This window comes from Condylura cristata, unplaced genomic scaffold, assembly GCF_000260355.1.
Source record: "Condylura cristata isolate star-nosed mole 26May11 unplaced genomic scaffold, ConCri1.0 scaffold00008, whole genome shotgun sequence".
Taxonomy (NCBI): domain Eukaryota; kingdom Metazoa; phylum Chordata; class Mammalia; order Eulipotyphla; family Talpidae; genus Condylura; species Condylura cristata.
This window is the reverse complement of record NW_004567109.1, coordinates 28,010,381-28,024,986: the sequence shown is the minus strand read 5'-3', so window position 1 is coordinate 28,024,986 and position 14,606 is coordinate 28,010,381. Positions and strand designations below refer to the sequence as shown.

Sequence of the window (14,606 nt, the reverse complement as noted above, 5' to 3'; positions counted from 1 at the left end):
CATTTTTTAAACATATGGTTGTCTATTAGTAACTTTTTAATAAAAGTTTTTATAAGCAATTAGGGATCTAAAATTCATACTGGGTTTCAAAGCTTTTAAACATACTTTTATTACTTTACTAGTTTTTATTTCTTGTAGTGTAAATTTACTATATCATTAAACCATAATGTTTTCAAACCATAATGTGCAAAATAATCACAGAGGGAGGCATTATTTAGATACCTTGCAAATTTAAATTACATTATGCATCTTTTTAGACTAATCTCCCCCCTCCCAAAATTCTATCTAAAATTATTATTTACTTTGTTTCTAGGCATGTACTGGCATTGAAAACATTGATGAAGCTATTACATTGCTTGAACAAAATAATTGGGATTTAGTGGTAAGTACTTCTTTCTTTTTTCCTGCTTTATTGAGATATGATTGACCTTTAGTATTGTTTAAGGTTTACAGAGTGATGATTTGATATGTTTGTATATTAAGTGATTATCGTAATAGTTGAAAAATCCATCTTATATAGATTATTTTTTTATGAGAACTTTTAAGATCTACTCTCTTAGCAACTTTCAAATAACAATACAGTATTGTTAACTATAGTCATTTAATTCATCTATGACTGCCTAGTTCTACCTTGAACAGTGTTTAGTCATTAACATCCTTGACCCCTATTTCTTTCCCCTATTGCATAGTAACCACCAGTCTACTTTTGGATCTATGAGTTCAGCTTTTTTTCTATATTCATGTGTAAATGAGGCATACAATGTTTGTTTTTCTGTCTGAATTATTTGAAGTACTTTTTTTTATCTGATCAGTAATCACATTATATGAATTCTTGAATGTCATTAATATTCCTTACTAATGGTCAGTATACTATAGCCCTTCTATAACTAATCTGAATGAATAAAATCTAAATGTCATGTCTTTAAATGGAGTTCATATTAAATTTGGTATTCAAGTACTAGATTATTATGAATTCCTAGGTAGTAGAATCAAGTTTCAAGTTGTTTTCTTATCTTACTTTATATTAAGGGTCATATTTCCTAGAGTATTGTGATAAAGATTCTTGGAAGGAGAGAAAAGTCAGGCTTGTCAGAATGTCTGAATAACTCAGTTTGATATTTCCGCCTTACTTCCTGTGGCCCTCAATGATGATTACTTTTTTCTAGGGCTGTTACAGAAGTGGCATTCTGCTGTGGTTTTCCTTATGAGCTTCAAACAGTTTATTATAGAAGTGGTTTAATTTGAGGGTGGGGGTATTGGGAGATAGTAATTCAAAAGCAAGGCCCAGCATAGCACTACACATTCACAAAATTGTGATTTATAGCATTGCAAAGTATTGGAGAGTATTGGTTTGTTGGAATGACACAGATGACTCTTAATGTCTTTGAAATACTGAAAAAGTCTAAATTACAATTTGAAAAAGTGCTGAGTTTTGAAAATTAAAATTTTATGTGTACTTACAGAGCTGAAATCAGTGTGTTTACAGAGCTTAAATTAATATGTAGTATATTTAAGTTCATATGAACTGACATAATCAACTGTCAATTACCTGTGTGTTTTGTGTAGTAAAAATACTATTAATTTTTTTCTCAGATAAAACTTTTACTTTAAGTTTTATTTTCAGTTTACAACGTTAATAATGCTCATTGTAATGAACTAAGAAGGTGTAGAAATTTACAAAGAATAAAGTAATAGTCACTATTAAATTCATTATTTAAAGATAGTAATTGCTTAACATTTGTTAGTATATTATTATTTTTTAAAAAATATTTTATTTATTTATGCATACAGAACTGGGGTATAGGCCACAGGTTCAGGGGCTATGAGAGGATTCGCCAGAGACAGAGTGGGTAGTAGAACAGGTAGATTGACAAAGTACACTGCTGAGGGCAGCAGCGGGTGAGGCAGGAAAGGTCTGTGGTACCATGTGTATCACCTCTGGGACCAGATCTAACTCGCACTGAAGCAGCCATGGTTTGGCTTAGCTTTACAGTGCGGCGTTCCAATCCGTTGCGCCACCAGGGAGAGCCCCTGTAAGTATATTATTAAAGGGTATTTTCTCTTAATAATTAGGTAAAAAAATTTTTTTTATAGAAAAGAGACTGTTCTATGCCTACTGTTTTGTATTCTACATTTTTCATTCAACCTATTTTGAATGTTTTTCTATACAAATAAAGGGATTGTTTATAATGTTTAACATTTATGGTGTGGATAGCATTCTACTAGTCACTCATATGCTATTAGACATGAGATTTGCAATATTTTACTACTTTACATATTACTTAGAGAACATTCTTATGCATGCATGACCTATTATTTTCCTAGAAGAAATAGAATGAATTCACTTCATAATTGAATTTTTGATTGAATAATTTTATTTGCATACATGTTTTTATGATTTTGGACATTTACAGTTTAGTTGCCTTCTACAGTTGCACTAATTTAAATTTCTACCAAATTTATACTTTTTGAGAGTGTATATATTTCATTAAACTAGACATTCTTTATCTTTACATGTTCTGGCTTCTTGTTAAAATTTACCAATACGTATGGCCTGACTGAATCCATACCATTGTATGGTATGGATTCCTTAACAATGCATGGTAGAGGTTAAGTAGCCATGATCAGGGAGGAGAAGGTAGAGCAATTATTTGAAGTGATGTCTCAGATTCCTTGCCTTGAAACTTCTTTTACAGTAGTGGCTACATTGCTTTATTCAGTTTGTATATTTTTAGGGTATCTTTTGTAAAGGTTGATGCAAATTATTGGTTGAGATTAAAAATTCCCACCAAGACACTTTTGTATGGTATTGTTGAGAGAATGTTTGTGGTCTGAGGGTAACAAATTACATGTCTTTGATGTGACCGTTACCATGAGCAGGGTGGATATAACTTCTTTCCTTACCTGATTCTTATTATTGTTCATTTTGAAAGCTGAAAAATTGGTTGGTTCTGGATATTTTTTCAATCCATTCTATCTATAATATTGCCAAAGGAGGGCTTTCTCAGATAGTACTAAATAATTGAATATTACAGATGCTCTCCACCTATTTCTAAGTTATTTGATTTTTGGAAAATATTGTTACAGCACCTGGATTAAAAAAAGTCATGTTATATTTCTGCAGAAATACAATCTAGCACTATATTGGGCCCATGCAAAAGCTTAAGGTTATTTTTCACAACCTTAAACTTTGTTTTTCTTTTGAAGTATATGTCCTTGCTTATTTTTCTCTGCAAATCATCCATTTTTATCCATAGTAAAGATTTGCTGAGCTGTATAACTATGTTGTTTTGTAATTTTTCTCATTTCTCCTTTTCTAATGCAGCATTTACATTGTAATTTTTTTAGACACTGAAACTTATATTTTGAACAATTCATTATTAGTTTAATGTTTTCATTAGGATTATGGAGCTTTTTATATGATGTTTCCTATATTTTGCCTATGCATTATATTTTGCTTCTAAACTGTGTTTATCTTTGTCTTATTTTATGAGCCTTATACAACAGTTGGCATAATTTTTGAACATGTTTAGATCAGTTAGATGTCTCCTTCAGTGCTTTTGAGCACATTTTCTAGACAAGTAGACATGGATGTGAGTGATATATGAAGATATGGAATTGGGATGAGTTCAAGAAAAGTTGATGGTGGAGCCTCCCTTGTGGTATAGGGGTTAAATCTCAGTGCTATCACTGTTATGTCTGAGTTCTATCCTCAAACAGGGAGTTAACCCACATAGGCCACAGTAGACCTCTCATGTATTGCTACTGCTCCCCTTTGCAGTCTATTTCAATAAATCTGTCTGTTCTGTTTCTCACTATGTCTCTGGTGAATCCTTACAACCCTGATCCTCTTCTACTCAATCAGTGGTGATGTATTCTTTTGATTCTTAAAGCTCCTTGACTTTCTTTCAGTCTTGAATGACTGAAGGTTGGATAGCCTTTTCTTTGTTGAATATTTTTTGCCATTCCCTTTTTGCCTGCAAGGCTTCCGCCAAGATGTCCTTGGGTAGTCTAGTAGGTCTTTCCCTGGATGCTTTTTAATATCCTTTCATTGTCCCCTGTTTTTAGCAGCTTGCTTATAATGGATCATGGGGTGTGTGTTTCATATTATTTTATTTGGAACCTTTTTGTCCTTTGGATCATATTATCTGGTTCCTTTCCCTAGTTAGGAAGGTTTTCAGCTATTATTTCTTTAAATAAATTTTCTATGCTTGTCTCTATCAGCTCCTTTTGGGATCCCTCATGATTTGAATATTCTAGCTAACATATCCCAAAGGGCTCTTTTTTTTGTTCTCTTAAAATTTTTTTCTTTGCTGACTTCTATTTGTGTGTTTTCTGCCACCTCCATTCATTCTCACTGATTTTGTCAGCTACTTGTGTTTGTCTACTAGTGAGACCCTTTATTGTATTTTTAGTTCAGTTATGGTATTTTTTAAGTTTACCAATTTCATTTGATGCATTTTCATGTTTTCTTTATCTATTATTTATCTTAATTCAGTAAGCATACTGAACTGTTTTGCAGTACTCCTGGATAGAGATTTCTTAGATTTTTTATTCTCTTATTCCATCATTTGTTGTATGTTCTTCTGCTTTCTCATTTTTAATTATTAATGGATCAAGACAGGGAGCTTTCTCTTTTGTTCTGGTGAATGTTTTTTACAATATATTTATAGGTTTGAGGGTGTAATCCTAGGTTGTTTACCAGGGATCCTTGAGATCTCTTGTTTTCTATATCAATGCTTCTGCACCTATTTGGATAGCTGGAGTATTGGAGTGAGTAAGGGGTAGAGACAAAAATTGGGCAACATAGTACTGGTTGGTTACTGTCTGAGAGTACCTAGAGTTCAACCCTCCTGATATGTGGCAGATGTTTGAGTCAGGTGGGTGGGAGAGCTACTCCTCATGCAGCCATTTTAGAAAGTGGTTTGGACTTACCTTAAAAACTTAACATTGGAAATACTTTATGATCCAGCAGTTTTTTGGGAATCTATCTGAAGAACCAAAGTAATGAATTTAAAAAATTAACATGCTTTATGATGTTTTATTGCAGCATTATTTACAATAACAAGGGATTGGAAGCTACCTAAGTGTCCACTGATAGAGAATTGGATCAGGAAGATGTGGTATAGTCGCAGAGTGGAATACTATTCAGCTATAAGAGAAAATGAAATGTTACAATTTGTAGCAAAGCATAAGAAATGAGGGGATTATGTAAAGTGAAGTCAGAAAGATAAAGACAAATACTTGATGATTTTACATATATAAATATTATAAAGGAATAAAGTCGATTAACTGATGAAGCAAAAATAATTATAAACTAGAAGACATTGATAACTGAGGTTTCTGAAGCCAAGATTGGGGGGAAAGTCCAAAGGGCAGCATGTGTGTTAAGTTGTGATGGTAGGGGAAAATGATCAAATAAAAAAATAAAATGAAATGTCAAAAAAGTGATGAATGAAGACATATTATATCTGCTTAATCTATCCCTACATTCAAATTGAACATTGACAACTAATTAAAATAAAAGAAAAAGTGAAACAGCCCTTTGGAAGAGATGCATAGGACAAGGTATGAGAAAAGGTTGGGGAATGCTAATGTCCTTTCTAGACACCCCGCTCTTCTTGAACGTTTACATGTTCACCAGTCTGAAATAGCACTGTCCTTTTAAAGCTTTTATGGAGGCTTCATTACATAGGTACAATTGATTAAATCATCAACTATTGTGAGTTGATTGAGCTTCCAATTCCTCTTCATTCTCTGGAGGTGTATGTATGTTTGTGTGGAATGAAAATTGTATCCTCTTAATCACATGGCTGGTAATGGTATCCTCTTAATCAGCCCCCACCCTTAGGTGGAGTCCAAAAGTAACCTCATTAACATGAAAAGATACTTGTGTTGCATATATTTGTTAGGAAATTACTAAAGTTTGGGCCAGAAATGGAAAAAGACCAAATACATTGTTTATGAATCACAGTATCACATCTAACTATACTACATTTTAAATACTCTGTGCTCTTAGCCAACTGATTTTTGAACTTTGCACTCAACTGGTTTGCTGGTTTGTATGTGAGCTTACATAACTGTAGTGTTGAAAAAGACCATTCAGTGCTTGGATTTATCTTTAACTACATGTTCCAAATTAAGGCAAAATGAAACAAATCAGCCTATCCCTAGATCATTACTGAGTTTTAATTCTTTAGAGATACTTTTGTACTAACATAAACAATAGTTTATAAACACTGAAGAGTGAAATCCAAGGAAAATTATCATGTACATAAATCTGTCTCATTTAGATGCACGTAGGTGTTTTGAGATATTTTCATTTTCACTTTTGAAGAAAAATAGTATCTTAGTGCTTATCCTAAAATTCCTTAGACCATTTTCTCTTACTACCCTCTTTAAGATGTAGCTATAGAGTTTCTGGAATATGCACTGCTTTTCTACTCTACATAGTGTTATGAACACCTGCGGTTTTATGAATGAACTAGTCTAACCAGTGACATAATGAGTTTCTGTTGTCATCAGAAAAAAGCCAGACTTTGAGTTTGGCCTTTCATCAATGGCCATCAGAGACTGGCTTATATTTGCACAGATCCTTGCTGTGACAAAAGAGAAGTTACTGTGAAGGAAACTGCAAGTTATCTTGATTTTTAATATAGACTCTTTTCAATAAATTGCCTTGCTTGAATATTTAACTAACATTTCTATTACTAAACACATTTTAAACAAAATCATTGCAACAAAGTTGGATGGCTTAGCACACCTCTAAATGTGATGATTTACAGTTCCTCCTGATGATTTCAAAGATCAGCTAACATTTCAGTTTGTGATGGGACAAGAACAAGTAATAAAGCAGTTAAAATTCCTGATTTTACAATTTTTATATTTATACTGAGAAAAAAATCTGGCTTTTCTTAATAGTCACATAGTAATTAATACTAATATGATTGAATATTTTGTTATACTTCTGTAGTTAAGTAAAATGTTAATTAAAATGTTTACATACAGATATTTATATGTCCTATTTACATTTTCACAGGTTCTCATTTTTAAAACTTTTTTTGAGGTGAAAGTGCTTAAGATCGACTCTCAGCAACTTTATTCTCTTAATGTAATTTTGGATTTTGTTGTTCAGTTTGTCTTTTGTTTAATTTGCTGTTATATATATTTTAAAAGATATTTTTGGTATACTCATGTAATATTTCTTTATCTCTGTACTTGGATTTCCTCCAATACCTATTTGCTATATGATTAAAAATAAACAAACATAGTCAAGCTTTAAATCTCTCTACATGGAAATAATGGTAAGCATAGTTCCATAGTTCTTCTGAGACCAACGTAGTCAAAGGTTAACTCTATACTGTCTCTATCCATTTCAATTATAGGAAACTGTAAAGTGGAGTTCTTTTAATGTCTCTTAATTTGGGCCATATTTCTTGGATTGATGTTGAAAGTCCTTTACCATTTAACTGTGCCTTATCATAAATGAGCTTCCATAACTCTAAATAGTATGTATGATTTCATATATCAAATTAACCTATAATCCCAAACTTGCCTTATGTATTCCTACTACCACACTGTAGTGTTAAAGTTTTTCCATGGATTTTTTTTTCCAGCCTTGCTGACTATCTAGATTTTATTCTTTCCTTTTGGTTTATCTGAAGTCTTTTCCATTCCATCACCAATAGCATCTTCTTTTGGTGGGGACTGTTATCTCAGAAGCTTTGTATATGTTATTGTGGAACTGTTCTTTTAAAATTTAGGCTTTGCTATTTTCTTCCTCTTTTTTATACCCCAACATATAGAAGAGTATACACACACATTTAAAGAGCATGTATAGTAACAGTTAAGAGATTAAAGTGACTTTTCTATATGGAGTATAGGAAAGACTTTATTGATAAGTGTACACTTTTAATTCATAGATATACCTGAGAAATGCATTTTGTGATACCTCTGTAAAACTCAAAAAAGCCAATTATTTTAAAGCAAAGGAAACTTACTCAGAAATAGTAAGGGGTAGTGAGCTACAGGCAGCTGGGAAGGCCCACTTTTATTAGGTTTTAGGAGTAAATTGGGAAAGGGTTGTTTTGAGCAGAAATTCATTGGTGGAGAATTTAATAAGAGTTCATAGCTGTGGCAGTGTTTCATTGGTCCCAAGCAGTGGCTGTTGGGGATAGGAGGAACCTCCCTTCTTACTTTTGGTTATGTGAGCTGCTACCCTTGGCACCTGGGTGTGAGCTCCCCCTTCTGGTCTTCTCTCTTTGGAACAAGATTTTCCTTTATTTTCATACTTTTAAGTAAATACTAACTGCAGCTAGTAGCTGTACAACAGTTCTTTGAGATTTGAATAACCCTTATATCAATATGTTGCCACATTATTACCAACATGTTGCACTTCCATTTTCTAAACCAGTAAATTTATCTTCTCCTTAATGCCACAACAGAGATGTAATTCTAGAATTCAGTAGTTTTTATAGTCAAAAACAGTAACAGTCATATGAATTTATCTGGTTATTATCTGGCTTGCATGGTAGCCGGCGAGAATATGTTCCCATTCTTATATTTAGTCCCTCTGTATGAACTCAACATTTTCCTCTCTTCCCGTTGTCTTCAAAATTTTCTGTTTGTTTTTTAGTAAAGCAAGTGAATATACTCTGCCTAAAAGGGTATGTGTGTGAGGGAATGGAGAGGGAGGGATTGCGTGTGTAGCATTTGTAGTCTGGTATTCTTGTATCTGTGGTCTTGAAGAGTTTTTTTCCCCCATTATGACTAAATTCATATGACTGTTACTGTTGTCAAGTATATAGTTCAGTGGTGTTTAGTGTAGTCACAATGTTGTGCAACTGTCAGCTTTCTCTAATTGTTTTGTAAATACTGATTTTTTTTCTTTCTCTTCTCCTGTGTTTCTATGCATATATCATATAGTTTGATTTTGTTTTAAAGCTCTTGTATGCTGTTTTCTTTGCCTTTATCTTTTCTTTCTATGATTTTTCACTTGAGTACTTTCTGTAGACCTATCTTCAAGTTCATCGATTCTTTCCTTGATTGTGTCAATTCCCTAATAAACCTGTTGAAGACATTCTTCATCTCCATTACTTACTATGTTTTTATTCTAGCACAGTTTCCTTCTCTGTGCTGAAATTGCCCAGGTGGTTTTACATGTTGTCCATTTTTTATATTAGAGCCTTTAATCAAAAGTTATTAATAAAAGTCTTTAAAATTTCCTATCAATTTTTATATCTGTATACTACCCAAGTCTATTTCTAATGATTGTCACTTGCAAATGTGTTTTTCCTCAACTTTTTAAATTTTTGTTGAAAGATGGCTATTTTGTGTAGGATAGTAGAGGCTAAGGTAAGTAATTTTTCTAGTTGGAAATAGACATGCTTTTCTTTATGCCAAGACTTAAGTGCAGCTGTTTAAGCTGATCTAATTTTGAATTGGGTTGGGCTTGAGATTTATCCTGTGCCTTTTGCTCAGTACAGTAAAGTCTCCAAAATCATGAAATCTGTTTTTCAGGTGTTGACTGGTTGCTATAGATTACTTTTTGAGAGATTAAAAAAAATGTTTTCCTATCCTTGGTTTTGAAATTTTTCCGCTTTAAGCTATGTTGCAGCGCAGCTGTGTCTCTTGAAAGTTACTTCTTACTTTGCAGTTCAGATACTACTTCAGTCTTCTAAGTCTAACATGTTTTCCTGCCCTTCCTGCATGAAGGACATCTCCCCTTTTTTCTGTTTGCTGTGGATATCAGCAGAGCCATAAGGTGACAATTTCCTTTACCTTTCTCTCCTTAGATTAAGGCTTTCTCTTGTGAGGGAGATGGTAGTGTCCTGGCAGAATTTGTGCCCCATCTACAGTGTCTGCTGTTCATTTTGTTTTGTTCTACATCTTACTAGATACTTTCTCAGTAACCTGGCCTTTTTTCCTCATGTGAACACTTGTTGGTGTTCATGAGAAAAAAACTGCAAGAATTGGCAGGCTCCCTGCATATACCTAACTCTTTCTTATCAGTGCACTACTAGTCTCTGTCAATTTGCCTGTCACCCTAGTACAATTCTTATCCTAGTTAGCCAGCCTCTCTTTACAAGTACTTTTTAGATTTTGGACCAGTTGTTTGTCCTATGATCTTAGCATTCCAGTGTGTTTCAGAAAAGTCATGATCTTAAGGGTATTGTTGATAACATTTCTGTTTTATGGAAATTTTTTTTGGTGATTTGACGTGATTGAGTTTTGTGTGTGAGTCATTGGCTTTTGAGAGGAGCTATGTTATTCATTATCAGAATGTAAAATTGAATATATATCCATAAAATCTTTACCACATTTCATATTTTGTCTACTTGATTTGTCTTATTATAAAAGAGTGCCCTATGTTAGTATATTTCTGTGTTTTTAAAAATCTGCTTTGGGGAGCAGTGGGCATGACAGGAGAGGTCTGTTGCACCATGTGACCTGCACCTCTGGCCTGTACTCCAGTCCTGTATGAATAAATATATAAATCTTAAAAAAAAATAAAAATCTGCTTTTAAATAATACTTAGAAATCATGCTTTGTGTATATCTTCCATGAAATTTTACCTTCATGAAGTAGTTTACTATGTTATTTCATTTATACTTATTCATAAGGACAGTACCTTAATTTTAATTGTGACTTGTCACACTGATTCCTTTTTGTTTTTTCATTGTTATTTTCATTCTCTTGATTTTTTTCCCTGCTTTTCTCAATACCCCTCATTAAATTTTACTGCCTTTTGTTTTTCCTTTAGCACCTTGTGATTTATTCATTTCTGAAAAATTTTGTCTTTTCCTTGAGTATCATCAACTTTCGTTCATTCCTCCCTGCCTTTTTGTGTTGTTGTTTATGATATTTTTAATTTTCTGGGTTATGGTGGGTTTTTTTAAGTGCTTATTTAGTGTATTTAAATATACTCTTTGAACATTTACAATTTTTATTCTGCCTCATGGTGGTTTTATGGGAGGAAATTTTTTTTTACAGTTCTACACTTGACATTTAAAAAAAATTTTTTTTACATCATTGTTCATTTTATACAGTAATTGGTTTCATTCCTCATATGTAGCACCCATAGTTCTTGGGAGGAATTTTGTCAGTAGTTATGTATGAAAATTTGCTGTCTTCTTTTTTGTGACGGCTCATATATTTGCTCATATGTGTATGTGTGTGTTCATTGTTATGGTAATGGTGTGATTTGTTAGATTTTTATTTAATGGCGCCCTCTTCTGTCAATTTAGCAGACTTCAGATATTTGAATCAGTTTTTGAGCAGTTTGCCTTGGGGCACTGTTCGTGGGGAGGGGACATTAGAAGTAAGGGGTGCTTTGATTTTATAGTTTTCTTTTGTCTTATAAGACCTAAATCCATTTTACTTGTTACTTCCTTTGTCATGGATTACCAAAGGGAACCTCTCAGTTGCTTATTTTTACTTTCTATAGAAGCTGTGTTTCTTAAACTGCTCCTTTAAGTCATGCCTGCTACTTTTAATTGTGGTTTCACTGAAGCCCTTTTCCTATAATCTTTCTATCATACACTCTTTAGTTTTTTTTTTAGATTTATTTATTTATTTATCTATGTATTTATGCATACAGAACTGGGGTACAAGCCAGAGACAGAGTGGGGAGCAGAACAGGCAGATTGACGACGTACACTGCTGAGGGGAACAGCGGGTGGGTCAGGAGAGGTCTGCCGTGCCATGTGGATAACCTTGGGGGCCAGGTATGATCTTGCACTGAAGTGGCTGCGGTTAGCTTGCAGTGTCACCTCCTAACCCTTTGTGCCACCAGGGAGGGCCTGCTCTTTATGTTTTTAGACAGATTGGACTTAGACTTTAGTATTCTCTACCTTCCTTCTTCTATATTTCCAGGTTTTTAGTGGTGGGTTAGAGATTGACCAGGGTCATGGGAGTACATTGGGTTTTGATAATTTTTCTTTTAAACTTTGAGTATTCTCTTCTCTTGTTTATTGTTCTCTTGTTGTTTAGTATTGCTTTGCATGCTGTTGTCTGGATCCAGTCAGGATAAAGGAATGCATACAGAATTTTAATATAATGACTTATTAACTATAAGTGCAAGATGGAGAAAACTCTATATTATATACTAGGGCTAATACAGAGTACCAAAAAGAAGGACAAAGTTAGAAGGAATTCAGATCTTGTTGGAGAAGTAATTCAATCAACTGAATAGAAGAGAAATTCACTATTTAGCCAGGCTGGAATAGGTTTCAGTTATGCTGGACAAGTTTTTGGCATCCTCAAATATGAATTAGGTGAGCAAATCAGCTACCAGTGGTCATGTGCTGTGTGGGCTTGCCTGGACTTGGGACCCTTGTGGTCACAGGTAGGCTATAGAGGGTGGAAGATATATATTGTGAACCTCTGGCCACAGGACTTGAAGAAGTCAGGATACTGGTTGGACAGTAGACCTTTAAACACTGACTTCCATATTGAGAGTTCCATGGTTAGATTTTCATTTTTCCATAACTGTGAAGTTGTAGAAGAATCATGTTCATTGCCCATGAAAGTGACAGGATTTCACTGGATGTCCACACTACTATTGGGCTAACCTTTACACCATAGCAAGAAACTGCAGGAGACCCCTTTTTCCTCTCCAGTGTCCTTCCAATGCATTGTACTGAGAAAAAACTTAGCATTGTGTTCATTTTTTTAAAAAGATAATTAAGGGAATTATTTTTGTAAATAATTCTTAGAATATAATTGAAGTTGAGTTGAAGAGTCAGTAAATTGATAGCTGACATGGATGGAAATACTGGATGGTAGGTAGGCAGTTACTGTTGAATTCAGCTACCTGAATTCAATTCATCCAGTTTTCTCTTATTAGATTCAACTTTGAGTGCTTTCTCTTTACACTTCAAACCTTGCTTTTTTTTCCAGCCTGTCAAACATTTATCCTGCCCCTGGCACCCCACTGTAATCTTAACTAATCATTTATTATCAGTCACAGCTACCTCTATTTTTATTTTAATTTCAAACATGCCTCTTTCCCACCCCTTATCTCATATCCTTTAATAACCTGATTTGGGAGATTCTTCACGTGCGCGTGGCACGTGCACACACACACACAGAATTTTGCTATTTTTACGCTGTTTTTTATATCCTGAGTATACATTTTTCCTGACTAGGTTTTTTGGGTGTGCATTATATAAATACATCCTTAGGACCAAAACTGGAAGCATAGATCTTCTGACACCAGATTTCGATTCTACTGTACTAGAGTTGGCAAACAGTTTAACACATAAACCGATTCTGTTAAGTTTTTATTTTCTTCACTTTGTACAAAGGTAATTGATTAGTGTCTGCTTGAAAACGTGTATTAAGGCTTATGGGATTATGTCAGCTTTAGCAGGAGAATGTGACATAATTACGTCTGAGTGTATAACCATGGACATACAGTTTTCACTACACTTGTTTTGTGAAAAGTGAAAAGTTTTTTTTTTTTCCTGCCTAACCACCTGTCTTTTACCATTTGCATTCTTCTGGGAGCTCAAAATACAGGACTTTACATGAGAATGGAAGTATTGGTCCTGATTAGTTCATTGTGAAAGGGTTCAGTGAGGCTCAGTGCATTTAATATATTGGGACCCAGTACTCCTGTTTTCACCTTAGAGTGAGTGAGAAGACAATACACTTCAAGAAAGTATAACAGGATTTTATATTTTCAATCAGTAACTGAAGTGTAATTCAGCATTCCAAATAAGCTAAGAAAGTACAATGAGGCCTTGCATTCTTAGTCAGTCAGGAAATGTACAGTCCAAATCTTTTAGTCTGGAAGTGTAATGATCCAGCGTTCCTAGTTAGTCAGGAAGTACAACAGTTCTGCTCTTAGCCAGATATTGCTTAGCAGCTGCTATGAAGTTTTGGTAGAAAGAAAGCAGAAACTGTTAAAATGAAATTTCAGAATAAATTTATACCTGCCATACTTTTGACTGATCTCCTTAAAATTTTATGCCTCATGTCTGGTATTTTCTTTTTAAAATCATGTATTATCTAAATTTTCATTCTTTCCAAATATTCATCTCTTATTAGCTATTTCAAGTGCTAGTTCAAAATGTTGCTTTTCAGAAACTTCACATCTTTTATTCTTTGCTAGTCAAAGAAACAGACTTCCAGTTTATAGTTTGCCTTTTCATTTTCCTCATGGGGTATATTTGGAAAGAGCACTTTAATTTTGATTTATGAAGTATTTTATTGTTCATGTGTTTGTGTGTTAGTGAAAAAATCCTTGTCTGAAACATGGTCTCAAAGATTTTCTCCTATATTTTTCTGCAAGTTTTTTTTTATAGTTTTAGCTTTTATTATCTATTTTGAGTTACTTTTATTTGTCTGAGTTTATATTTTTTCTACCAATAGACATTCGGTTGATCCATTAGCATTTTTGAAAAGATTTTTTCCTCATTAAACAATACTTTTATTTAAAATCAATTAAATTTTCAGAAATGTTATACTGTGCCTTAGAACAATGGATTTTTTTAATGTGTTGAAGTATAAGGAGTCAGGATCTAGGCTTTTTTCATTAATTTTAACAGGCCTTTTAAAAAAAGTTCCTTCTTTTCTTTTTCTCCTTTGTGTATTATCTTGGG

At 33.5% G+C, this 14,606-nt stretch overlaps 1 protein-coding gene across 1 annotated transcript in view; it reads left to right on the top strand.

Moving 5' to 3' along the window:
• FAF1 (Fas (TNFRSF6) associated factor 1) overlaps positions 1–14,606 on the top strand; it is a 305,387-nt gene that overhangs the window by 31,489 nt on the left and 259,292 nt on the right. Inside the window, exon 2 of the mRNA XM_004678989.2 lies at positions 314–382. Within this exon, the coding sequence (XP_004679046.1) occupies positions 314–382 (69 nt within the window). The remainder of the gene's footprint in view (positions 1–313; positions 383–14,606) is intronic.